This window comes from Panthera leo, chromosome A2, assembly GCF_018350215.1.
Source record: "Panthera leo isolate Ple1 chromosome A2, P.leo_Ple1_pat1.1, whole genome shotgun sequence".
NCBI classification, from domain to species: Eukaryota; Metazoa; Chordata; class Mammalia; order Carnivora; family Felidae; genus Panthera; species Panthera leo.
The window spans coordinates 25,126,780-25,153,311 of record NC_056680.1 but is presented as its reverse complement, the minus strand read 5'-3'; the positions used below and the strand labels follow the sequence as shown (position 1 = coordinate 25,153,311).

At 38.0% G+C, this 26,532-nt stretch overlaps 1 protein-coding gene across 6 annotated transcripts in view; it reads right to left on the bottom strand.

Moving 5' to 3' along the window:
- APPL1 (adaptor protein, phosphotyrosine interacting with PH domain and leucine zipper 1) overlaps positions 1 to 23,450 on the bottom strand; it is a 56,303-nt gene extending 32,853 nt beyond the window's left edge. For 2 of the 6 annotated variants that reach the window (XM_042929723.1, XM_042929722.1), the window contains exons 1-12: positions 23,190 to 23,447; positions 16,365 to 16,463; positions 15,076 to 15,135; positions 13,496 to 13,567; positions 10,785 to 10,872; positions 9,100 to 9,141; positions 8,467 to 8,525; positions 5,314 to 5,460; positions 4,373 to 4,455; positions 3,521 to 3,679; positions 2,419 to 2,607; positions 212 to 254 (exon numbers count right to left, since the gene is read on the bottom strand). In XM_042929723.1, coding sequence (XP_042785657.1) covers positions 212 to 254; positions 2,419 to 2,607; positions 3,521 to 3,679; positions 4,373 to 4,455; positions 5,314 to 5,460; positions 8,467 to 8,525; positions 9,100 to 9,141; positions 10,785 to 10,872; positions 13,496 to 13,567; positions 15,076 to 15,135; positions 16,365 to 16,463; positions 23,190 to 23,243 — 1,095 coding nt within the window. In that variant the 5' untranslated portion in view covers positions 23,244 to 23,447. Of the gene's footprint in view, positions 1 to 211; positions 255 to 2,418; positions 2,608 to 3,520; positions 3,680 to 4,372; positions 4,456 to 5,313; positions 5,461 to 8,466; positions 8,526 to 9,099; positions 9,142 to 10,784; positions 10,873 to 13,495; positions 13,568 to 15,075; positions 15,136 to 16,364; positions 16,464 to 23,189 lie in introns of all 6 variants that reach the window. The other 4 variants (XM_042929726.1, XM_042929721.1, XM_042929724.1 and 1 more) reach the window with 3 other exon arrangements.
- Between the last annotated feature and the right edge of the window lie 3,082 nt (positions 23,451 to 26,532).

Sequence of the window (26,532 nt, the reverse complement as noted above, 5' to 3'; positions counted from 1 at the left end):
TAAAAAGACAGACAGCAACGATTTCTAACGTCTCCCCTTATAGGTCTAGCTTTAAAATTGTGTGTGAAACTTAAGAATGTTGCTTGGGGACAACAGATTTTATTTTAAAAAATTTTTTAATTAACTAGGATTTTCCAAATTTCTATCTTAATATTTAGTTGCTGAGATATCTTGAGACGTTGCTGAAGAAATTAACTAGATAAAATTTTACCTCTTCGTGGTCTTTTTTACTTTCTGCTTGCAAAATTGAAGATCTGTAAAAAAAAGAAAGAAGTTTGACCCTTAACTTAAAAAAAATTGATCTGAGAAAATGTTTTATCTTTCAAAGTACATATAAAACCAATCAGTATCAAAACTTTAAAAACCCAAAACACACAACCAATCAATATCTTAGGAAAAGGAGACCACCAGGGGCATCTGTACTCATATTTTAACAACTTTGACTTTGGCTGTCTGTGCCAAAACATAACCAAAAAAGAAACAGGTGCTGTTTTTCAGAAGACAACCTATAACAAAAGAACACTGCAAATAAGACGATGCACTTCAACTTTCTGACATATCCTATATATTTCAAATATAAATCAGTAATCCTAATAGAAAACACCAATTATACTTAGTTATTATTTCTCCATAAATATAGTTAAGTAAAATTTTCAATATATTAATCACTAACATTGGGATGTTTAGCTTTTCTATAAATGTTACTAAGTTAGAGAAAAAAATAATTACTAATTTTGAATCACACTAGGAATGTGAAATGGGAAATCATGTAAAGCATTATTAGCAATAAAATGAAAAAACAAAAAAGTAAGTACTTGTAGTAACATACTAACAATTTGGTAATTCTGACAAATGAACACAGGGACTCCCAACATCCAGCATGATAAATGACACAGTAACTGACATTCATTACATGTTTAAAGAAGGAATATGAAATTAAACCACCATTTGATAAAAGACAGTGAACCATAGCATCTTAACATAGAGAAAAAATGACTGAAAATTCAGAAGCTGCATCTGAATAGTAAGAAACATCAAAAAACAGTATTTTAATTAAGTAGAAAAAAGCTACAGATAATTTAAACATCATTAGGAAAAATTTTAGATTATGGTTTACATCCTTAGATAGATTATAATGCAGCCATTGTGAAATGTTTTTAATAAGCAGCTGTAGATCCAAAGTGTGTGTGTGTGTATACACACACACACACACACACACACACACACACACACACACACAGTATTTCCTCAAGTGTTTTTTTAAAAATGTATTAGAGGGGCGCCTGGGTGGCTCAATCGGTTAAGTGTCTGACTCCTTTGACTTTGGCTCAGGTCACGATCTCATGGTTTATGGCTCTGCACTCTCAGCGCAGAGACTGGGTTTCTCTCTCTCTGCCCCTCCCCCCTCTCAAAATAAATAAACTTATAAACAAATGTAGTTAGAGTAAAAACTGTAAGGCAACAGACCAAAAAGTTAATTCTTGTTTCTAGTGAGATTATAGCTTTTTTCAATATTCCTTTTGTTATATTTTTCTGTTTTTCAAAAATTTATTCTAAAAGCTAGTCTATGGGTTCTCATTGCAAAGGTAACAGAAGTTTTAAAAATTGCACATAAACATTAATGGACTAAATCATTAACTTAATCAGAAATACATAACATTTAACAATGACATTAGTGGGGCGCCTGGGTAGCTCAGTTGGTTAAGCATCTAACTTTGGCTCAGGTCATTATCTCATGATTTCTGAGTCTGAGCCCCGCGTAGGGCTCTGTGCTGACAACTCAGAGCCTGGAGCCTGCTTCAGATTCTGTGTCTCCCTCTTTCTCTGCCCTTCCCCCACTCATACTCTGTCTCTCTCTCAAAAATAAATAAACATAAAAAAATTTTTTTTAATAAAAAATAAGTAAAATGACATTGGTATTTGCACTTACTACACATTAGGCACATTACATTATGTTAGATTTCTATTCTTCATAGCAATTTACAAAGTAGGGATTATGACCACCCCACCCTCATTTCACATGTAAAAAAAAAAAAAAAAAAATGGAGCTCAGAAAGGCTATATAACTTGTCTAAGACCACATGGTAAGTAGCAGATTTCAAATTTGAACTTTCTGACCCCAAGGTTAGGGCTCTTTCCACTAACTTGTGCTGCCTTCCCCATACCATGCAGAATTTTCAGTGAACAGTATCTTAACATGAAATCACAGGTTTTTACCATATGACCTTGTTTTGACAAGGTCATTTAACCTAGTCAGAAAGGAAAATTCAAATCATTTCTACATGATTAAAAAGAAAATGATCTTAATATGTAATAAGCCTAAAATAGCTATAAAATGTCTGAATGGCAAGGAATTATCATGCATTTCAGTAGTTCAAAAGATTACAGATTTTATTAATAGTAGGAAAAAATACTAACTTTTTTCCATCAAAGGAAGTGATCTGAAAACAGTACCGCCTGTCTTCACAGTCAACAGCCATTACCGAACAGTTGTCTATGTCCATGGCGAGGCCTCCTGCTACATCCCCACGTGCCTGACTCATTAAGTTTCCACCCTGCGTGAAGTAAAACTGTCTGTCCCAGGTAGATGACACCAAGCCTGTTTTACTAAATGAAGAAAGTACATTCACTCTTCAGTATCAACACACCTGAAATCTCATCATAAGCCAGACACAAGATAAAACATCACAAAGAATCAGCTTGCAAAAAGGCACCAAGGTGCCTAGAAAATACAAACAGCAGTTTTTCAGTCTCTAAAATAAATTCATGTATGCCAACCCACTTTTGCGTGTGTGCGTGTATTTCCAAAACAAGGCTAGAAATTATCAAATTGCAACTGTTATAACGATGTTCCATAAACTACAGTTCAACTTTCAAGAGAAAAAAAATCAAAAGAAAAGAATTCATTTTGTTCCTAAGGTTAACTGGCTTTATCCTACCTTTAGGTAAAAACTGAAATTTGACCTGATGGTATAATTACATATAAAGTATGATAAAAGTGATATTTAATGATATTTCATGTAATCCTAGATTTAAACTCAAAGTGGTTTTGCTTTTAAAATAACTCTGGGGGACCCTGAGTGGCTCAGTTGGTTGAGCGTCCAACTTTGGCTCAGGTCATGATCTCATGGTTTGTGAGTTCGAGCCCTGCGACAGGCTCTGTGCTGGCAGCTCAGAACCTGGAGCCTGCTTCAGATTCTGTCTCCTTCCCTCTCTGCCCTTCCCCACTTGTGCTCTGTCTCTGTCTCTCAAAAATAAATAAATGTAAAAAAAAAAAAAAAATTAAAAAAAAATAAAAATAATTCTAAATTATTCAATAAATACCTAAATAAAATTTTACTTCTGAAAATTATTCACGTACCCCCGTCAAAAAACTGACAAAAACACTAATACCACTAACTAAAAAGATTCAACCTTTAGTAAAATCAAAATAATTTAGCAGATATCAATTATATATTATGTTCACTTGATATTACCCTAGATGATATACAATATATGAAAATAACTGTAGTTCTCTTACTTCCTAGCATTAAGGTATCCAGCTTTCCGGGTTAAGTTTCGATTAACAGGAAATTTCGTGGGATCTGGGTCAGGTACATATAAGGGGTCACTGGCTACTTCCAAATCCTCTATTGTCTGCTGCATGGTCTCTACATCATTGTCCATTTCCCTGCGAACACTAACACGGAAAACAAACCACAACAAAGAACTGTTTACCAATCATGTCTACCTAAACATTTGTTTTGTATATATTTTCTTAGAGTAGTAGTGGTGTGGGTAGTTAAAATAAAACGAACACATTATGAAACAGCTTTATGTTTTAAGTGAAACTTAGATATTATGGCAACAATACTAAATTAAAAAACTACCACACTAAATACCTAACTTTGGAGGAATTTTCAAACTGCTCTGTCCTGTGCCTTTAAAACAATCATTTTCGTCTCCCTGCAGATCTCAGATTGACCACATCACTGCTCAGATTTTTGAAACTGATTAGAATGACTTTCTTTCGTTAAGCTTTCATGGCTTGAAAAGCAAGATGTACATAGCAATTCCCACCCATCCCCCACAATTCAGATAACTGTGAAGGTAATTAACTTGTGGTTAATTACTATTATGTGTTTGTTATGTTTAGACATAAAACCTTGTTTAGAATCAATAAAATACCATAAGCCTTGACACAGTTATAAAATTCAGAGTTCAAATTGTGTGGAAAAGATGGTGAAAACACCAAGAAGCATGTGAGACACACTCCCATGGCAGGGAAAATAGCCCTCAGGAAACTAAATGCTAAATATTTGTAGATTATGGCATTTAGCTGTTAAGTTATTCTTGTAACTTCACTTTCAATTTTAAGGAAGAAAATACTTACTTCTGTACACTTGTTCCAATATTAGTCAGGAATTCTTCCAGCTGTTCACTGAGATTTTCAGAACCCATCTTAAAGAAACTTATCTAAGGCAAGAGGGTGTGCATGTGGGGAGATGAGCAACAGAAACACACACAATACAAAACATACTTAAAATGACTCATACAGTCACCCAGATACAAGGTAAGGTAATGAACAAGGGAGTATTCCCATTTGTGTACTAGTTTACAATGACTTCTACTGGGCTTAGAGCAACTGTAAAAACCAGACTTCAATTTCACCATACATCTTTTTATATATTAATATATGCATATGGTAAACAAAAACTGGAAAACTTTAAGTCATATGGATAAACCTATGTTTACTACAAAGATAAGTTTTATGCTGAGGAATAGTAAGTGCTCATATTTGAAGAAATATCTGAATTTCCTTAAACTCTTAATTTTTAGGGACGTGCCATCTCATATTGACCAAATTTAATTTTCTAGCCTCCTCCCTGATGCACACCTCCTGGGACACTTTGGGGTTTCAATCTATTATTTTTAACTCAGGAGGTATGCAGGGAACATGAGACAAACTCAAACTTGCCCATTCTCTTTCAAATCTGCTCTGAAGCAAGGGTGAAAGGAAGTTCCAGCAGAAGCAACTGCAGAATTCATTTACTTTCTGTCCCTTGTCCCCAACCTGTGATGGACAAGGACTAAATATAAGGTAAGTAATTTCATTTACCTGAAAAAATGTGAAATTTTCATTTGCAAGGAAAACCATTCTAGCTTCTTTAAAATAGCATTCTGATGACATTTTAAATTACTTTTGAAAATACATACCCAAACAGAATATTGTGACCGTAGTCTGTAATACCCTAATGCTTAACATGAATATCAAACTCAACATCAAGTTTTTAGAACAGTTATAATCCAAAAGACAGTACAGTCAGTATTCACCTGAGCTTGCATGTACCCGAGTAGAGGTTCTAACAATGCTATTTTCTTTTTGTACTGAAGAGTATTTAATGCACAAAAATAATGCATCATGGTCTGGTGTTGTTTTTTTCTGGAGGTGTAGACATCTTCTGTGACTTCATACTTTACCTTCAAATAAAAACATTAAAAATACTATTATATATCTAATTGTGTACTTATGTTTAATTACCTTTAGTAGTGGCTATAGGAAAGAGCCTACCCAAGGAAACAGGTGTATTACCAGCAATTGTGCATCTTTATTTTCTAAGATACGAGAAATCCTATAAAATATTAGCTAATTTTCCTGTCTTACTACCAACTACTCCATCTTAAAATGCACATGTAAAGCAAATTCTGCACATAACTAAGTATGATACAGTAACTGAACTAAAGTGTGGCAGAAAAAGTCTACCACACAGAGGAAAGTCAGACAGTGGTTTGGTATTAGCTTAGCCATCAGTCTTTGATCTTGGTCAGTTCACAGCATACCCTTCTTCTGGTTCTCCCCCTGCTGCTCTTCCTCTCTTGTACTTGTTTTTCTTTACCCACACTTAAAATATGTGTGCTCCTTTAAGTTCTTGCATTCAGACAACAAGCATTTATTGAGCACCTATTATGTAATGTGCATTAGGCTCTTCTCTCTTCTTGCTTTCCTTAGAATGCCTAATCAAGTACCCAATACCAAGTATTGGGATTACATATCCCAATACACCAATGACTCTCAAATTTGTATCTCTTGCCCTTCACTCTCCTAAGTGTCAGAAGAAGCACATCTCCAGCTAGGCTCTTTATGTGTGTGTGTGTCCACATGTGTGTGTAAATGTGCTGGAAATGTACAAAACTAAGTATAGTATCTTCCCCACAAACCTGTTCCTCCGTTTCTTAGCTCTCTTAATTATCCCAAGATCCACCCCATCATCCAAGAATTATAGGACTCTGAGGCACCTGGGTGGCTCAGTTGGTTAAGCAACCGACTTCGGCTCAGGTCATGATCTCGCAGTTTGTGAGTTCGAGCCCCGCGTCGGGCTCTGTGCTGACAGCTCAGAGGCTGGAGCCTACTTCAGATTCTGTGTCTCCCCCTCTCTCTACCCCTCCCCTGCTCATGCTCTGTGTCTGTCTCTCAATAATAAATAAATGTTTTTTAAAAATTTAAAACAAAACAAAAAGAATTATAGGACTCATTTTCAATTCCTCCTCCTACCATAAGTCTTGTCAGTTCCACTCACAAAATATTTTCTAGAAGTATTTCTTCCTCTCCACTTTCCATAACAACCTTAGCTGAGGCTCTGCAAACTATTTTGGTACTTTTTCAATGAGTTCCCACTAGTCCTGTCCCCTTCACATTTCCAGTAGTATTTTTATTCTGTAACACAACTGCATGGTGTTACCCACTTAAAATCCTTTAAGTAGGATTCCTTTAAGGAGGCTGCCCACTTTCTCTAACTCAAATTTCAAAGTCACTGAAATAGCCCCAAACTCCTTCTTTCTTGTCCTCTCTGCCACACCTCCCCAAATACATCCTATGCTCCAGATACACACCATTATCATAATGATTATTGCTAGAATTTAATGAAAACTTGCTACAAGCCAGGTACCCTGCATGCATTATCCCATTTCATCGTCAAAACTACTGAGTGTTTTTGACAAGAGAAATAAAGGCTTGAAAATGACATCAGACAAACAAGCAGCAAAGCTGAGATTTGTTCTCATGCAGTCTGACTTAGAGCCAGTGAGTACTCCTAACCTTTACATTCTCTAGACTCTACCATGTGCATCTGCAAAGGCTGTTTTTTTTCCAGGAACGCCCTCTGTCCCCGGTCCCAAACCAGTGACTTTCACTCATCTTCAATCCAAATAGCACCTCCTAAAAGTAAAGCCTTTCACCAAATCACCAAAGTTAACTGAGGCTCTCTGTATGCTCTTGTAGCATTTTAAGACTTCTATTTGTTAAGTACTTAACTCAATGTTAATTCATGGGTTCTCTTCATCCTCATACTCTGGCACCCAATCCAGCTGTATGCCTTCACGTAGGAATATGCCTTCCTTAAGTGCATATTGTCCACTCCCTGAGGATGGGAGTGGAGCCTATTGACACTCTTGCCTCATGGTACCCAACATATAGCAGATGGTCAAAAATTTTTCAAATAAAACAAAAATGGTAAAAGAATGTTTTTAAAACTACCTGGAATAACAACAACAAACCTGGAACAGCCAGAAGCAACATAAAATATACACCAAAATTCTAACCTAGACCTTTAAACTATTTCGTAATGTAGAATTCAAAATGTATATATTTTATCAATATTTGCACCGCCAAATAATCAGTGAACTAAAATTAGAAACTGAAAGTTCTTTGTACTGAACTTTATGAGACGCATTCCCTTTACTGCGTCACAGTAGCTGTTGCACAATAAACTGTACCCAGTCGTGGATTCCCACAAGCGATCACTGTGTCTCTACCAGCAGCCACAGCCAAGGCTGCAGAAACCAACTCTGAGGACCAGAGATCACCTCACTCAAAAACATCTAGTGAAGCCCTACTCAGCAAGCCTTGGATCAGACACTGAGAGAGAAATGATCTTAAGGAGCATCCAGATGAACTTGTTAATAATTTCTTTGTTTTTTACTCACATGCATATCTCCTGAAATAGAGTGAAATATTTCTGGATTTCACTTGTGGAACAAGTATCAAAAACTATATATATTCCATGTAAATGAGAAGGTCCTCATAACAGAAATTCATTCAATTATGTATGCAACAATTCAACTGTTTAACCACTGTATCTCAGAAGACACTTCTGAATACATACATAGTCAAATAAAAATAGGACACATGCAATGTTATCAAAACACAAAGCAAAAGGAGCAATGTTATATACTGTGCATCAATTGCATTTTTGGAATAGTTCTGTTTACTTAGAAAATTTTGTCAGCAGAAAAATAGTTTGTTCAAAGAGATAATTATTGTCCAATAATTATCAGAAAGGCTTTGAAACAAATAGAAGGAAAGAATCAAGGGCAATACAGAAAAACATACAAAGTAACTGCTAGCTACTATGTTTAAACAGGAAAAACCAGACCATCTAATGAAACAATTGCTAATTGTGATACCAAAGGAGTAAGTATGTATCACACCTTATCATTTTCTCTTTTTTTTGACAATCGGCTATATCTGTTAATTGCAGCATCATGATCTGGAAAAGAAATAACTATTAACAACAATACAATAGTACCTTACAAAACTTAAAACTTACCTGACAAAACTTATAAACTTATAAAACTTATAAACCAAAAAAACTTTAAATGGTTTTCACATGTGCATCTTTCAACAAAGGTACTAAAGCAAGAATTCTCTACCATATGAGCAATCCACTTAAATGTTCCCATTATGTTTCTACTTATTTAATTGGCAAACTATTTAATTCCAAGTAGACTGTACTCCACTAAGTTTTTTAAAGTATTTTTCAGTATAAAAATGGCAAATGCTCACTAAAGACAACTTTGGAATATACAGGAAAACAAGGAAGAGTAAATATTACGCCAATTCCTCGGGTATTATTAAGACAACAAACTGAAAAATTTGATTTAGTTTCCTTTTAAATTTTTCTTGTAGCACAAATAGTGCAACTTAAATAAGAGCACTGATTTACATAATATTCACTGAAACTTTTAATTAGGTTCATTTTTTTCTAATACATAGAACACAGATTTGTGTTGATAAAGAAATAGATCACTGCGAGAACCAACTGTAAAGTATTCAAAACTTACCATTACTAGCAATCTGAAACACTTCCTTTAATGTCAATATTTCTGGAAAAGTTCAAGAATAGTTTCAATTTAGCATATTTATGAAATTTCTTGAATTTTGTTTAGAAAACAGTAACTGCCATTTAAGCTACAATTAAAACTCCAAATAACATTTCATAATTCAACAAAGTGAAAAAGTTATTCTGTGTTTCAAGTAGCCTATGGAACATTCACTATTATTGACAACAGTTACACCAACAGAAAATCGACTTGCCACAAATTAGTAATATGACACAAAAACAAATTTTAAAATCATTGCAAATTCTAAGATATGCAGATTAGTCTTAGTACCAGCATGCAACATATTCTTTTATTTATTTATTTATGTTTAAAAAGAGAGAGAGAGAGAGAGAGAGCAAGAGAAAAAGCACACAAGCAAAGGAGAGGGGCAGGGGGAGAGAATATCTTAAGCAGGCTCCACACTCAGCGTGAAGCCCAACGCAGGCCTCCATCCCATGACCCTGGGATCATGACCTGAGCCAAAATCAAGAGCTGGTCACTCAACCAACTGAGCCACCCAAGCACCCCCTTCATTCATTTACTGGTACTGACTCTAATAAGTAAAAATGCTGAATGAGGAACAAAGAATAATTAATAAGGTTATGACATTCAGACTAAGAAAAGAACTTATTCATATTGACCTTGGAAATAACCATTCTTAAGGATCACCACCATAAATATTAACTCCATCTCTAAAATACATCTGTCTTTATTTCATGCATAATTTAAACAGTTTGCCATCCACTGATACATTAGTTCAGTTTTAATTCTATCTATATTTTCAATAAATAAGTCTATATGACTGTCTGAGACTGTGAATTATGAGAAAACAGAGCCAATTCTGTAAAACTCACATGTTATCACCTACTAATCCTAAGTGGGGAGAAACAAAACCACCATAAACTACTAAGTCATGGGTTGCTAGATGTGCCAGTACCCCTACCTCCCACTACTGCAGCCCATAAACACACCTCCTATGCCACTGTCACCTCCTTGAGCTCTCAACTTCCTAATCCATTTTCCTCAACATCAAATACACTCTATTCCATCCTTAAAAACTAAAGGAATTGGGTCTACTTCTTAAAGGCCTCCACTGGCTTCTCCTTGCTTATAAACTCAAGTCCAACATCTTTAGCATGATCTATTTCTAGATCTGTCTCCTGTCATACCCCAACATATCCAACATTGCTGCCATACTGAGTTCTCGTCATCCACAAAACAAGCCATGTATTTCTCCAACCCATACCTTTATGCTTTCTAGTCCCCCTAATAGAACAGTGACTCTCTTCTCCTGGCAAATGCCTCTTCACTGTTCAATGCTGAGGTCCCATTCTTGGTGATGCCTTCCTGACACCCTCCTCTGAGGCCCCACAGTACCTTGCTCATTCCCTAATTATAAGAGACAGAGTATCATAATTATCTGCTTCACCCATCTCCTTCTCTAGGCTTTCTCAAGGAAAGTGACACTATCCATATCAGTACTTTCCAGTAACTAGTTTAACATCTAGCAGGATCTCCCACAAATAACCAGTGACAAAGTGGTATAAACTGTAGTCAGAAATGGTTAAGGTATAGAGTAATACGCACTTTCCAAGTATTAATCTTCTGACAGCTAATGAAAGTAAACATAAACTTGACTTCAGTACCTTTCAAATCTCTTTCTTTAAACTGGGTAATGGGGAACATCATGGCATCAGCAAGCTGCGTTGAAAGTACTGCATGACAAGAGCTAAGCTAGTAAAAGAAAGACAAAAAGGCCAAATAAATAACTATACAGAGACATTTAGCCAGTGTTATGTAAATTAAATAAAATCTAGTAAACAGATGCTGATCCATTTTATATAAGAGAACACTCAAAATTATATGATATACTACAAAATATTATACATTAAAAAATTCCATTTAAAACTCTTAGGAAAAAATACAGGATAACCTAGGATTTGGCAGTGGTTTCTTAGATATGACACCAAAAGCAAAAGCAACAAAAGAAAATATAAGTTGGACTTCACTGAAATTAAAAATTTTTATGCAAAGGATACTATCAAGAAGATAAAATCACAACCCACAGAAAGGGAGAAAATATTTGCCAATCGTATACCTGATAAAGAACTTGCGTCTAGAACAAGTAAGTCTTAAACTCAGTAACAAAAGATAAACCACCCAATTATAAAAAGGGCAAAGGTCTGAATATCGTAGTGCCACCGCCTTACCCAGGGTTGCCTTCTGCTATTTCAGGTACCCAAGGTCAACTGCAGTCTTGAAGCAGATGATCCTCCTCCTCCTGACAGTGTCAGAAGGCCACAGTAGCCTAACACTAGATCACAATGCCTACACTATCCACCTCACTTCACCTCATCGTGTAGGCATTTTATCATTTCACACTATAATAAGAAGGGTGCATACAGCACAGTATTTTGAGAGAGAGAGACACCACATTCACACAAATTTTATTATGTCATAATTCTACTTTATTGTTAATTATTCTCTCATTCTGTGAATCTTACGGCACCTAATTTGTAAATAAATCTTTATCACATTTATGTATATACAGTAAAACATACAGGATTCAATACTATCCAGGGTTTCGGGGATCCGCTGGGGGGCGGGTCTTGGAATGTATCCCCTGTGGATTGGGGGCAGGGGCTACCAGAGACATTTCTTCAAAGATATACAAATGACCAATAAGCATAGAAAAAAGTGCTCAATGTCATTAGCCATCAGAAAAATGCACATAAAAACTACAACGATACAGCACTTCATACCCGCTTAGATGGTTATAATAAAAATATAAATGAAAAGCGCTGGTGAGGATGTGTAGAAACTGGAACCCTCCACTACTGGTGGAATGTAAAAGTGCGCAGAAGCTGTGGAAAAAAGTCTGGCAGTTCCTCAAAAAGCTAAACATAAAATTACCATATAATCCAGCAACCCCACTCCTGATTATATACCCAAAAGAACTGAAAAAGTGGTGTTCAAAAAACAAAAACCAAAAAAAAACAAAAATAAAACTTGTATACAAACGCTCACTGCAGCACTACTTCCAGCAGCCAAAAGGTAGAAAACAACTCAAATGTCCATCAACCATGAAGGAATAAATAAAATGTGGTATATTCATACAATGGAATTTTATTCACCTAAAAAAGGAATGAAACTCTGATACATGCCGCAACACAGATAAACCTTAAAAACATGATGCCAAGTGAAAGCAGACACAAAACCCCACAAATTATATAGGAAATATCCAAAACAGGCAAATCCATTCAGATAGAAAGTAGATTTGTGGTTGCCAGGAGCTGAAGGGAGAGGGAGTAGGGAATGACTGCTTAATGGGCACAGGGTTTCCTTTGGGATGATGATGAAAATGTTCTGGAACATCGGTGGTGATGGTTACACAACACTGTGAATGCATAATATAACCAGGAGTAAATTTTATGTTATGTATATTTTACCACAATAAAAATACTCCATTTTCTACAAACATTTCTTTATATTGCTCTCCTGTGACAATACTTGGCTACAATGAGTTATTAAAATATTTCAGGGGCGCCCAGGTGGCTCAGTCGGTTGAGCATCCAACTTCAGCTCAGGTCATGATTTCACAGCTCTGGAGTTTGAACCCTGTGTCGGACTCTGTGCTGACAGCTCAGAGCCTGGAGCCTACTTCTGATTCTGTGTCTCCCTCTCTCTCTGCCCCTCCCCTGCTCATGCTTGGTCTCTCTCTCTCTCAAAAATAATAAACATTAAAAATTTTTTAAAATAAAATATTTCAAAAAATTACTTTTTCAGATAGACTAGAAAAGACAGAACTATCTAGTGTTTCACGTGAAAAGATCTTTCATCAGTGCACTAGTTGAGAACAGTTATGGACTCCCTAGACAGCTCTCACCACACTTCTTCCACCTAGCAATATTTTGCCATTCAGTTTATTAATCCTTCCATCCCAGACAGCCAACATCAGCCCTTAATTTCTCTAACCAGTCAGCAGAACTAATCATTAAAAAAGTCCCAGAACCCACCTATAGCTCATAATTTAATTCTCTCCCTGCCTACATCAAATAACACACTGAAAGGATGAACGTGACATGGACTGGGAGGAGAGAGAGCACATCTATATGCTTATCCCTTGAAAACAATTTGTTTTAATCAGAAAAAGAAAGTACTATTTTTATGAGGAAGCCACTAAGACAGGAGACAGCCACTAAGATGGAAATAAGGTCCTTCTTTAAATAGTAAACTTTTATTATAGAGATTTGCTCCTATCATAATAATACAAGTTCCCAATAAAAGCTAAACAACTTGAGTAACTTAATTATAAGACCATATATTCAAGCAAGATATAATTATAATAAGCACTTACCTCATCTATAACTTTTGAAAACTGTTGCAAAGTTGAACTCATAACTTCATCATCACCCCCCAGTGGAAAGCGCTGAAAAGTGAGAAACACAGATGAGGTAAAGGCCCAGTGCTGTATATCTTTTGTGAATGATGTTATAATTTACATTTTTATTTTTGTTCAAGTTCATTTTTTATTTTGAGATAAAGAGAGAGAGAGCAGGTAGAGAGACAGGGAGAGAGAGACTCCCAAGGAGGCTCTGCACCGTTAGTGCAGAGCCCGATGTGGGGCTCGAACCCGCAAACCATGAGATAATGACCTGAGCCGAAATCAAGAGTCCCACGCTCAACCAACTGAGCCACCCACACACCCCTATAATTTACATTTTTAAAAACAGCTGACCCAGGGTACCTGACTGGCTACGTTGGTTAAGCATCCGACTCTTGATTTCAACTCAGGTCATGATCTTGCCTGCATGAGATGGAGCCCCACATTGGGCTCCATGCTTAGGATTCTCTCTCTCCCTCTATCTGCCCCTTCTCCACTCACACTCTGTCTCAAAATAAATAAACAAACATAAAAAAACACAGCTGACCCTCAAACAACGTGGGAGTTAGAAGTGCCAACCTCCACATATAACTTTTAACTCCCCCTAAATTTAACTACTAACAGCCTACTGCTGACTAGAAGCCTTATCAGTAACATAAACAGTTGATTAACATGTATTTTGTGTATTACATGTACTATGTACTGTATTTCCACAATCTTTTAGAAAAAAGAAAATGTTCAGAAAACCGTAAGAAAAAATATATTTACTGTACTGTATTTACCAAAAAAATCCATGAATAAGTGGACCTGTGCAGTTCAAATCCATGTTGTTGAAGGGTCAACTGAAACTTCAAAAAACTTCTAAAATTTTGAATAAACTTTAAAAATGTCACTTAATAAAACAGCATAATTCATACAATTAGTAAACATTAATTAAAATGTTTGCTAAGCAACTAATTAACATGTGTATACAGGAAGGCACACCATACAAGGAGTTTAAGATTTGGTGTTTAGCTCCAATTCCTCCAATCACCAACCGTAAAATCTTGAGCAAGCCTCAGTTTCTTCATTTGTAAAGAGAGGTCAATTAAATAATATGTAACAATAAGTAATTAAAATCAGATATAAGTGCTATAGTGGAATTTCAACAGCATGCCCAAATTACCTTCTGCAAATTCAAAAAAGCTTAGGATTCTTGGTGAGAGATTCTGTTTATCTATACAGATACTGTATCACTGAATATTTTTTTAATGTTTACTTATTTATTTATTTATTTATTTATTTAGAGAAAGCAAGCAGGGAAGGTGCAGAGAGAGGTGGGGGGGGGGGGGGGGGAGAGAGAGAGAGAGAGAGAGAGAGAGAGAGAGAGAGAGAGAGAGAATCCCAAGCAGACTCTGCACTAAAAGTGCAGAGCCTGGCGCGGGGCTCCAACCCACGAACTGTGAGATCATGACCTGAGCTGAAACCAAGTAGGACAGTTAACCAGCTGAGCCACCCAGGTGCCCCTCACTGCATATTTTAAATTACGCTTTAAAAATTTTCATATACTATACCTGTTTTTCATATTCTTTTAAAAGTTTTGAAGTCAGGTGTGTTGCTGCACTTAATTCATTCTGTAGGAAAAACACAGCATTCAAATTAACACAATATTACTGATCAAGAAAGTTTTAGTTGAAGATACCTAAACCACTTTTACCACTTAACATAAATGCTATATAACATGCTCTATAAACCCCTCATTAAATCACTGGAAAGGGAACTACCATTAAAGCATTTTTAAGGGAAACTCAAACCATGAAATAAATGGACACCATCAAGGAATTCAGCAGTGTTCTAGGTGTATACTTTTTTTTAGCTAATAAAAACTAAGTATTAAATGCTGTTAAAGCTTTCAAGTTAGAAGTAAACTGTATATAATCTTAGCAAAATCTTGAGAGATTCTACATTAATGACTAATTATTCCTCTCTCTAGGTACTGATACTAGACCAATGCATTTAATAACATACAACCAAAATGTGGTTAGCCTAGTCACATAATACAGCAAGACAGCCAGATGAGGGAAATACTTTTTGAAGTTTTTTTTCCATGATGAACATAATGACAAATATAGCATTTCTTTTACATTGTAATTAATCTCTGTGGTCAGGAATCAAATCTTGAAAGACCTATCACAAGGGGAAAAAAAAAAAAAAACTATCACAGCAACTTTTTAGTACATAAAGAAAATGTGAGTCCAGAAAGGAGATAAAATGAGAAGGAGAAAAAGAAACTTGTGTACTTAATTAATCCCAAAGAAAGTTTAACACAGCACCCAAGTCGCTGTTAAGGTTTATAACTGAGTTACATAAACAGCCTTGAATCTTAAGCCTGCTCGACAAAAAAAAAAAAATCTACTCCTCTCCTTCTTGAATTAATCTCCCAGCACCCAGAGTTATATCTAATTTTATTATGTTCTTCTCACTAAAGATAAACTACCTTCAAATCCTTTACTCAAAAAGGGGGAAGTGTTTCTTGAGATTAAAAGCATGATTAGGGAAAATACTGGTGACAGTATGGGACTTTCAGTTAAATCTTAGGCAAAGATCATGATCAGTGAGTGTCAGTAAGAAAGCTCTTACTGTGTTTAGGTAGAAAGAGGAAAATGCTTAAATCTTCATGTCTTCTGTAGTGCTACAAACTATACACTCACTAGTACTTGGAATGTGAGCTCAGTAATACAAAATACTTAAAAGTTCCTTCATGCATTCAGGCACCAGTAAACAAGACAGACTCTATCCCTCTGTCCTCATGGGCTTAAAGTCATTTTTAAAAAAAGCATTGAATCAGCCCTTAGCTTTTTACCTGTGCATCATAAATCCGATGCATAGCTTGGTACAACTGGTTCATATAGTTGGAAATAGCTGTAGCATCTTCTTCAAATACACCCAGTAAAGACCTTGTCTGTATAAAATAAAAGCAGTAAGTTTAGGTCACCATTATATAAATCAAATAGAAAATTTTTTTTCTAGAGGAAGGAAAAATCCTAGGACACTGGAGCTCTAATAATTCTGAGTTTTAATCTATTTTCTCTCTTTTGATAGTAATGCCAAGATGTTGGGGTTCTTTGTTCTCAATTTCACTTCACCAAAACGCAGGGATTTTCCAACTACAGCACACAAACTTTAGAAGGAACAAAGGTGTATTTTTATGAATTAAAAAAAGCCTGTGATCAAACTAAGAACAAATCAACAAAAACATTCAAGGCTAATTAACAGTATTCCATGTATAAATATTTTAAATGTCTTATTTCAGGATAGCTTATTTCTTATTATTCAGATAACTTATGATTATTTCTCTTTTTCCATGTTCTCTTGGAGTAGCCAAAACCCTCCCCGTCCTAATTCAAAATAACATAGTACCCAACCCTAACAGAACCAATTAAAAAAAAAATTTTTTTAATGTTTATTTATTTTTGAGAGAGAGAGAAAGAGAGAGACAGGATGAGCAGAGAAGGGGCAAAGAGAGAGGGAGACACAGAATCCGAAACAGGCTCCAGGCTCTGAGCTGTCAGCACAGAGCCCGATGTGGGGCTCGAACCCATGGACCGCGAGATCATGACCTGAGCCGAAGTCAAATGCCCAACCAACTGACCGAGACACCCAGGCGCCCCATAACATGGCCAATTAAATACTAACTTATAAAGAGTACAGAATTTGAGGGTTTATTGTTTTCTTCTTCTTTACACTTGTCTATATTGTTAGGCTTCTTTTTTTTTTAACGCACTAAGAATTTCCCCTTCGTATTAAGGGGAATTTTTTTAAGTAAATGTTAAGACTGTCAATAAGAAGGATAGAGATAAAGAAACTCAGCATATCAAGGCAAGGTATACTCACCTTTTCATATCCCAAAGGCAGAGAAAGAATGAAAATATTAACAACTATTGCGATAACTGCAGCTTAAAATCTAAAAGATGACCTTGTATTTTTATTCTACAAATAGTTCATTTATGTCTCAGCCTTAGAAAGTGGTTTTTAAAAATCAACTTATTCCGGGGCGCCTGGGTGGCGCAGTCGGTTGGGCGTCCGACTTCAGCCAGGTCACGATCTCGCGGCCTGTGAGTTTGAGCCCCGCGTCAGGCTCTGGGCTGATGGCTCGGAGCCTGGAGCCTGTTTCCGATTCTGTGTCTCCCTCTCTCTCTGCCCCTCCCCCGTTCATGCTCTGTCTCTCTCTGTCCCAAAAATAAATAAAAAACGTTGAAAAAAATTAATAAAAAAAAAAAAAAATCAACTTATTCCTTAGTTTCCTATTTTCAGAAAAGAAAGCTAAGTCAACACAGTTTTGAAAAGGAGGGGCGGGGGGACAAAATCATTATGCCAATATATGAAGTCCATGTCGTCAGTCCTCTACTCCCCCATGCCCCAGATATTTAGATCTGACAGAGAATCTTTTTACTTTTTTAGCTCTGTGCCCCACCCCTATTCCCCACAGTGCTATTTTAAGATGTAAAAAAGAAAGCATTAAGAAATCTTGTTTGACTCAGTGCCATTCCAAAGAAAAATCTGCCATTTCGTTGTTTCCCCAAAATTATTCTAATTCAAGGAATTACACATTTATGCAAAAACCTGTAGTGGACTTAAATTAAAAATATCTCCTTAGCCCAGTGTTAAAATGGGTTCCCTACTTAAAGCTAGTTATATCTAGCTAGCACCTTATAAAAAGTACATCAATGTGGTACCATTTCATTGAATCTATGATGGCATCCACTGTGAGCTGCACTCTTTTTAAATACTACTACAACAAAACAATGCCAGCAATTAAGCTATGATTTGAGGTATTCTTCTGTCTTGTAATTTTTACTTTATATTTGTGAAAATAGACCTTTAAACATTTTTATATATAATCATATATATATCATATATAATTAATATAAACATAAAAGCAAAACACAAACAGCATGAATTTAATATAATCCTAACACTTCTTCAGAGTTCAACTCTTTTGAGTCAGTTTTTGACAGAAGAATCATCAATATCTATGTTTTCCCATCCAATATTATTCTGTGCCATGGGGATGTGACAAGTATTTCTTACAAGTGCTCACTTCTGCCGCCAGTACTTTCTTCCAAACCATTGATACCGATTCAGCAAACTTTGATGGCAGTACTTGGTTCATTCTAGCAGGAGTCAAAGGAATATTTTCAGACAATAAGGAGGACTGATAATCCTTCAAATTGCCTGAACACTGAGAGGTTGCACTTGACCAGTCATGCCACTAGGAGAAACAACCATGTGTGTACATTTGCAACCAATTACACATAAAACATTATCAACTGTAAGGGGCATTTATCTCAATATCAGACATGTTAAAATGTGGGAAAAGAAAAAAAGGTATGTCTTATAATCTATAAGTATTCCATGTTATGCCAAAGAAAGAAATGAGTATTCCATATTATGCCAGTTGGGACTGGAGTTTTATCTTCATAGTTCCAGCACTAAAGAGTCACTGGTATTTATCTATACAATTATTTTTAAAGGTTCATATCTGTTCTTAATAACTAGCAAGTTTCATTTTGCTCCTGATTTTCAAAACAATATATAAGTATGGACAAGGCAGCTAGTATAGTATAGCCTTAAAGATTTCCTTTCTCAACAAATAATATGATCATTTGCAGAACAGGAGATTGTTTGTACAAGATAATTCTAAAGATGTTTATATCCAAACAGCTGGATTTGAACTTGCAAATTCCTCTCTATTTTAATAGTTACTATAAATCAAAACTAAAAAAAGATAACTGTAATTCAGGATAGCCTTTCATGACTCCAAGGCTCTAACCTTTTTACATAGCAACTGACAAGCCACTTTTGATTAGGATCAAATGATTTAAATAAACACTTATCTAGAGGGGTGCCTGAGCAGCATAGTCAGTTAAGCGTCTGACTTCCGGCTCAGGTCATGATCTCACAGTTCGTGAGTTCGAGCCCCATGTTGGGCTCTGTGCTAACAGCTCAGAGCCTGGAGCCCGCTTCAGATTCTGTGTCTCCCTCTCTCTCTGCCCCTTTCCCGCTCATTCTGTCTGTCTGTCTCTCAAATATGAATAAACTTCAAAAAAATTAAAAACAAAACAAAGAAAACCTTGTCTATACAAAGGAAACAATCAACAAAACTAAAAGGCAGCCTACAGAAAGGGGGAAGATATCGGCAAACAACATATCTGATAAAGGGCTGGTATTCAAAATCTAAAAAGAACTTATCAAACACCCAAAAAACAAACAATCCAGGGGTGCCTGGATAGCTCAGTCAGTTAAGCATTTGACTCTTGATTTCGGCTCAGGTCATGATCTCATGGTTCATAAGTTTGAGTCCCACTTCGGGCTCTGGACTGACAGTGTGGAGCCTGCTTGGGATCTCTCTCTCCTTCTCTGTCCTTCCCCTGCTCATGCATGCTCTTTCTCTCAAAAATATAATAACATAAAAAAAAAAAAATCCAGTTAAGAAATGGGCAGAAGACATGAATAGACATTCTTCCAAAGAAGCCAAACATAGCTAACAGACACATGAAAAGATGCTCAACATCACTCATCATCAAGGAAATACAAATCAAAACCATGATGAGATACCACCTCACATCTGTCAGAATGGCTAAAATTAACAACACAGGAAACAACAGGTGTTGATGAGGATGCAGAGAAAGGGGAACCCTCTTACACTGTTGGTGGGAATGCAAACTGGTGCAGCCACTCTGGAGAACAGTTAGAGGTTCCTCAAAAAACTAAAAACAGAACCACCCTTCCATCCAGCAATTGCACTACTCGACATTTACCCAAAGGACACAAAAATACAGATTCGAAGGGGTACGTGCACCCTGATGTTTATAGCAACATCATCAATAATAGCCAAACTATGGAGAGAGCCCAAATATCCATCAACTGAAGATGGATAAAGAAGATGTGGTACGTATATATGTATGCATGTGTGTGTGCATGGAATATTACTCAGCCATCAAAAAGAATGAAATCCTGCCATTTGCAGCCATGTGGGTTGAGCTAGAGTGTACTACGCTAAATGAAATAAGAGACAGAGAAATGCCATATGATCTCACTCATATATGGAATTTAAGAAACAAAACAGATGAACATACAGGAGGGGGGAAAGAGAAAAGAGCAGGAAACAAACCATGAGAGTCTCTTAAAGACAGAACAAACTGAGGGTTGATGGAGGGAAGTGGGTGGGGAAAGGGCTAGACAGGTGATGGGTATTAAGGAGGGCACTTGTTATGATGAGTACTGAGTATTGTACATAAGTGATGAATCACTGAATTCTACTCCTAAAACCAATATTGCACTGTATGTTAACTAGAATTTAAATAAAAATTTGAAAATAAAAAAGAACTTATCTATAGCAGGAGCTTTAAAAGTTTGCATACTCTTTGTTATTCGACTTCTTGGACTCTATCCTGTATCAGTAGTCCAAATGAGAACAAAAATTCATGTCCCAAAGCATTAACCGAAGTCCTATACATAAAAACAAAACTTGGGAAAAATCTCTAAGTCCAACAATAGGACAACTGTTAAATCAGTTAAGGAAACATGCAGCCTTTAATTTTCTTTATTCAGAATGGAGGATATGTGAACACTTACCCTGTAATGTTAAGTTAAAGCCAAATAAAACTTGTTATGCACAACATAACTTCAAATACATTAAAGTATGTAAGAGAAAGCTAGGAACAAGTAAAACTGTTAATAGGGTTTGCTGCCTCGGAAAGGACAGGTAACTGTTTTCTGTCCCTTTCAGTTTTTCTGAAGCACATAACTATGATTTTCATAATCAGGTACAAAAATAAAAACTTTCACTGTAACACTGAGATGCGGAGACGTTGAGTGACTTGCTCTAAAGCAAGTGAAGTGTCAGCGAAGGACTAAAAACCCTTATACCCTTAGTCCCAGATTTAGGGCTTTCCATCCTACCACAAGTTCTCCCTAAGGACTACTTCCAATATCTTTCCTTTCTAAATCCCATTTGTCCCAACTAATTTTCCCAAGTCAATATTACCTAGTTCAAATTTACCACTTCTAAAAACTGAAAGAATAGCAATGTGGCTATTTCATTAAAAATTACCATAAAACTGATACCGATATGGCGCACCCTTATAAAAAAACAAACACGAATGCTCAAGTTGTAAACTAATTGTGTGAAAAGTTCAAGAAATTAGATGAGTCAGATTACATCCTCTTCACAAGTCATGGCGAGAGCACTGTGCTACCCATTCCGGGGTTTTGTATAATCTTTATGGGCCATAAAAACCAGGCAAGGAAAGAAAGGTAAGGCAACCTGTTGAGTCTTATATAATAAAAGTAAAATGACAGAGTGCACCTGACCAATACATGCCACAAAATTTTTGCAAAACATCTGAAACAAACATAATTTCTAACTTTATACTACAGAAATCATTAAGAATTTGAAATAGTTATTGGGGCGGTCCAGATAAGCGAAGACGTGGGTTTCTGTCAGTTTAGGCTGATAAGAATACATTACCAGCGAACAACTGGCTTGTGAAGGTAACTTTCCACATAGGAAAAAAAAAAAATCAATTCCACGATCAGAGCCCAACTTCAACTTGGCGATTATTACTGGCACAAAGTCATGGCAGACGTGTCACACAGGCCAGGGGATCTAGCCCCCTCTTCCTGATCTTTTGGGGCTATATTAAACTATGAAGACACATGAAATATGTGCCACTGTTGTTCTGAATGAACACCATTTCAGGAAATTTTCTTCGTTCTGAGGGGTAGACAACCAGCAACATCATCTTAAATCGCTTAAATTATTCCGTGAAAGACAGGTTTAGGGATGATGTTTCTCAACGCAAGTTACAGCGCCTACCAACATGTTTTTTAACAGAACTCATTTCATTCTTCGGTATTGAACACGTTTCTCTAGACTGTTTTAAGCTAAAGCAACCACGCTAGCCTTGCCCCCAAACACACGAAACACGGGGCTTTTATTTTGATGAGTTTATTAGGGCCAAGTCTGCACCATTTCGAGCAGCAGTCTTGCAGCCGCGAAGGCGCGGTCCATCACAAGCCGTGCACCGCTCGGGTGACAGCGGCTACCGTCGCGGCCACGACACTGGACACACTCCTCGGGGAGGCTCCCGGGCACGTGACGGGCTTCGCCGATGACTCTCCACGCGGGCAAATCAGCAGCCTGCCAGCATCTCCCGAAGAAAAACTATCCATTTCCTTCCCTAGCTTGCTCAGAAACCATGTAATAAGTCTACAGGGTTTTTTCTCCTGCATTTCCTCCGAAGAGACCTTCGGGGAGAAAATCCCAGGACTGAGATTTATCGCCTCACGTTACAGCGATAAAAATGCACCTTTCACCAAATACAAGGGAGCCCCGCGCGCGTACGTGACCGCAGGGCCCACGAGCGAAGGCGGCGGAGGCTCGGTCGCCTCCCTCCGACGTCCGGACCCCGCGCGCGGCTCTCGGCCCAGCCGCGCAGGCCCACGCGGGCCTCAGGCCGGCGGCCGGGCCGCGGCAGCTCGGGGCGCTGCCCGCGACGGGCGGGGACACTGGGCGGCGGCGCCCACCTGGTCCGGGGCGGGCACCTGCGGCCGCGGCGGCGCCGGGCCTGGGGTCGGCGCGCCCTGCTCTTTCCCTCGCCGCCCGCCGCCGCCCGCGCCTCACCTGCGGGCTGTCCTCCAGCGTCTCCTCGATGGGCAGCTTGTCGATTCCCGGCATCGTGGCGGAGGGAGGGCGGTGGCAGGAGACACGGCGGCCGCCCACAGCTCCCCGCTCCCGCCCGCCCGCCTGCAGCAGCTGACCCCGACCCGCCCTCTCTCGCAGGCGCGGCCGCAGTCGCCGCCCGCGCAGCTCTCGCCAGGCGCCTAGCGGCCGCGCGGGAAATCCCGCCCCCTCGGCCACCCTGCCCCGCCTCTCTGCGCACCCATTGGCTCGTGGCGACGCCCATCAGCGCGGCGGGGCTGGTCCGGAGCTTCCTCCTCCGCGCTGGGCTCTGCGGGTGAGCAGCGGCTTGGGGGGTGGCGCTGCCCGCTCACAGCGGCCATCTACACCGTGCGCGCGCATTTTCATGTAAATTGTAGGGGACCGTCAACCCCCCGCCCCCCACCGCCGCCAACGAAAGTCTCCGGAAACCAGAACATTGAGTGAGGAGGACCACAGTGGGAGTCTGGGGCGATTTTACTTCTCCCCCAACATTTTTCGTCGGAGACCATGGAAGAGACCCTGTTGCGGGGGCCCTTTCTTTAGCTGCATCAAACTATCATCTTCCCAACCCTGCCCGAAGCGTCCAGGCTACCCCCCCACCCCCCACTCTCCCACAAAATGGTGCTGGCTAATTCAAAGATCTGTGAGATCCCTAGTTGTGCCATTAACAGTGCTTTCCAGTAAATTCATGGACAGTAGTAGCCTCTCAATTGTTTTTCTGGGCACTTGGATATCAGTATATCCGGTTAAAAACATGTGACTTTGTTGTCAATTCATCAATTCTTCCCTGGCCTTGAAGGGCTATCATGCCTCAACTCAGACTTCTGTATTTCCTTTAAATCACAGATGAAAACATCTTTTAAAGATCAGGATACACTGGTTAATTATGTCGGTAACTGATTAGCATTTCTTTTGGGTCAAAAAGTTTTGGAAGATTTAAATAGCTTCTTCAGCCTCTAATTGTACAATAAAGTGATACTCTAATTCCAGAACCTGGTCTGGATTAGAACTGCTTCTTTGTCCAACTTACCCAACCTCACACTGTCTCGTTTCTCTGTAGAGCTATTTAAGAAGCTTTCATCAGTATACAAAGAAAATGGCAAAATCATAAGTGTCCTCTAACACTCTAGCCATTAATCCCACCAATCCATTCCATTTGCATTCAAGAAATATAAGAAATGCTGAGTAAAGATTCTTAGTTGCCTGGTTCCACAGATACACTGGAACAAATCCAGACAGAGTAGAACAAATCCAAATACAGGAACAAGAATGGAAGTTACATTTTTTAAACTAAAATGCTAGAGTTTCCCTGATCTCTTGAAGGAAAGATTAAATCTGGTTTTAAAAGTTTTACTGAATTTTTCAAATCCAGATACAGTAGAACAAATACGAGAACGGGAACAGAAGCTGCATAATTTAAACTAAAATGCTAGAGTTTCCCATGATCTCTTGAAGGAAAGATAAAATCTGATTCAAAAAATTTTACCAAGTAGGGACGCCTGGGTGGCTTGGTTGGTTAAGCATCTGACTCAGCTCAGATCATGATCTCAGGGTTGCGAGTTCCAGCCCCAAGTGGAGCTTTGCTCTCACAGCGCGGATCCTGCTTGGGATTATCTGTCTCCTTCTCTCTCTCAAACATGAATAAATAAACATTGTTTTAAAAAGTTTTACCAAGTAGAGTGCACTATAACTTCACAGAATTATCCTTAGTGTTATAAGCTTTAAATAAGTGTTCTCCTCAGGGGCACCTGGGTGGCTCAGTCAGTTGAGCATCTGATTTTGGCTCAGGTCATGATCTCACCATTCAAGAGTTAGAGCTCTGTTTTGGGCTCTGTGCTGACAGCTCAGAGCCTGGAGCCTGCTTCGGATTCCGTGTCTTCCCCACACCCCCCTGCCCCTCCCCCACTTGTGCTTTGTCTCTCAAAAATAAATAAACTTAAAAAAAATAAAGCCTTCTCCCCTTATTCTCTTTCTCCCTCTCTGCCCCTCCTCTGCTAATGCTGTGTGAGCGCTCTCAAAATAAATAAATAAACTTAAAAAAAAAAAAAAAGAGTTCTCCCCTTAAATTGATTATCCACTACTCCCCCTCCAGAAGAGATTTTTAGATTTTGAAAGGTGGTTTGGAATCAGTTATTACTGAGTGTTCCTGGTTCCCAGCTGCTTCAATGTATTCAGCATTGTACAGATTCCAGCAACCCAACTCAACTCTTTCCTTTGATATTTGCTTTCTACTCTGTCAGCACAGTGGCATGCAACCTCATTCTAAAGAAGAAAGACTTTCAAGGTAAGTGACCTTCTTGGTTGAACAGTGACTTAGCTTATAAATGAAGGAGAAGAAAAGTTGTAGCAATTGATAAGAATCAAGAGTAAGTGACAAGTAAAAACAAGTGTGAGAAAGAAGAGTAATTATATGTTGTAACTGAAGGGGTTTGGTCAGTTAACTTGGCCAAACCAAACAACTCGGTGAAAAATTCTGTTAGGTATCTGAGTTATCTGGGTGGTGTATTATCATCCAGTTAAGTGGTTTCCTTTTTTGTATTTATGCTCGTCTAAACTGTATTTGTAAAGGATTCTCAAGAGGTTATTCAGGGAGTGGCAAGGAATTCTTGCCAGGTTTAGCCAATTAAAAAATGAAACGGGGGGTGGAGGGGCAGACTTAAAAAAATGAAAACAAAAATAAGTTGACATTCAATTGGATGGAGAGGCAGTTTAGTCAAATTACAAAACTAGAAAGAATCTTACTAGGCCTTCTTTTTGGATCCTCTACCTTTAGGCTATTCTGCTCATCCAAAAAAATGATTGTATTTACTATTTTAAAACATTTCTAGAACTCCAGAATTCAGTCTCCTTTGGTAAACACTTTCAGTGTAATCAGCTGAAGTTCTGTACAGTTGACGAAACTCAGTTCCTTTTATACAGGAAATAAGGATTGTTCAGAGAATGCCTTGGGGGTTACTGTAGACTCCTGTGGGTAGGATAGTAAAAACTTTGGCCAGCTGGTTAATTTTATGGAAGGCAAGGCAGGATTAAACAACACCCACTAAAGAATTCTTTGAGATGTTTCACACATATAATTCATTGAGATGTTTCCATATAATTTACAACAAAAGGACATATAATCTTGTAAATAGATTTGTTAATTATTAGCCTCCTAAAATTATATTTGATCTTCTTAAAATTAGGTTTTTACATGATACTTTTTGAAGTTCTAGTCTGTGGTCTATAATAGGAAAGAATCCAACAATCCAAACGATGCTGGTGCTTTACTCTTCAACATTATCCCCGTAGGTTACTGGTTACCAGA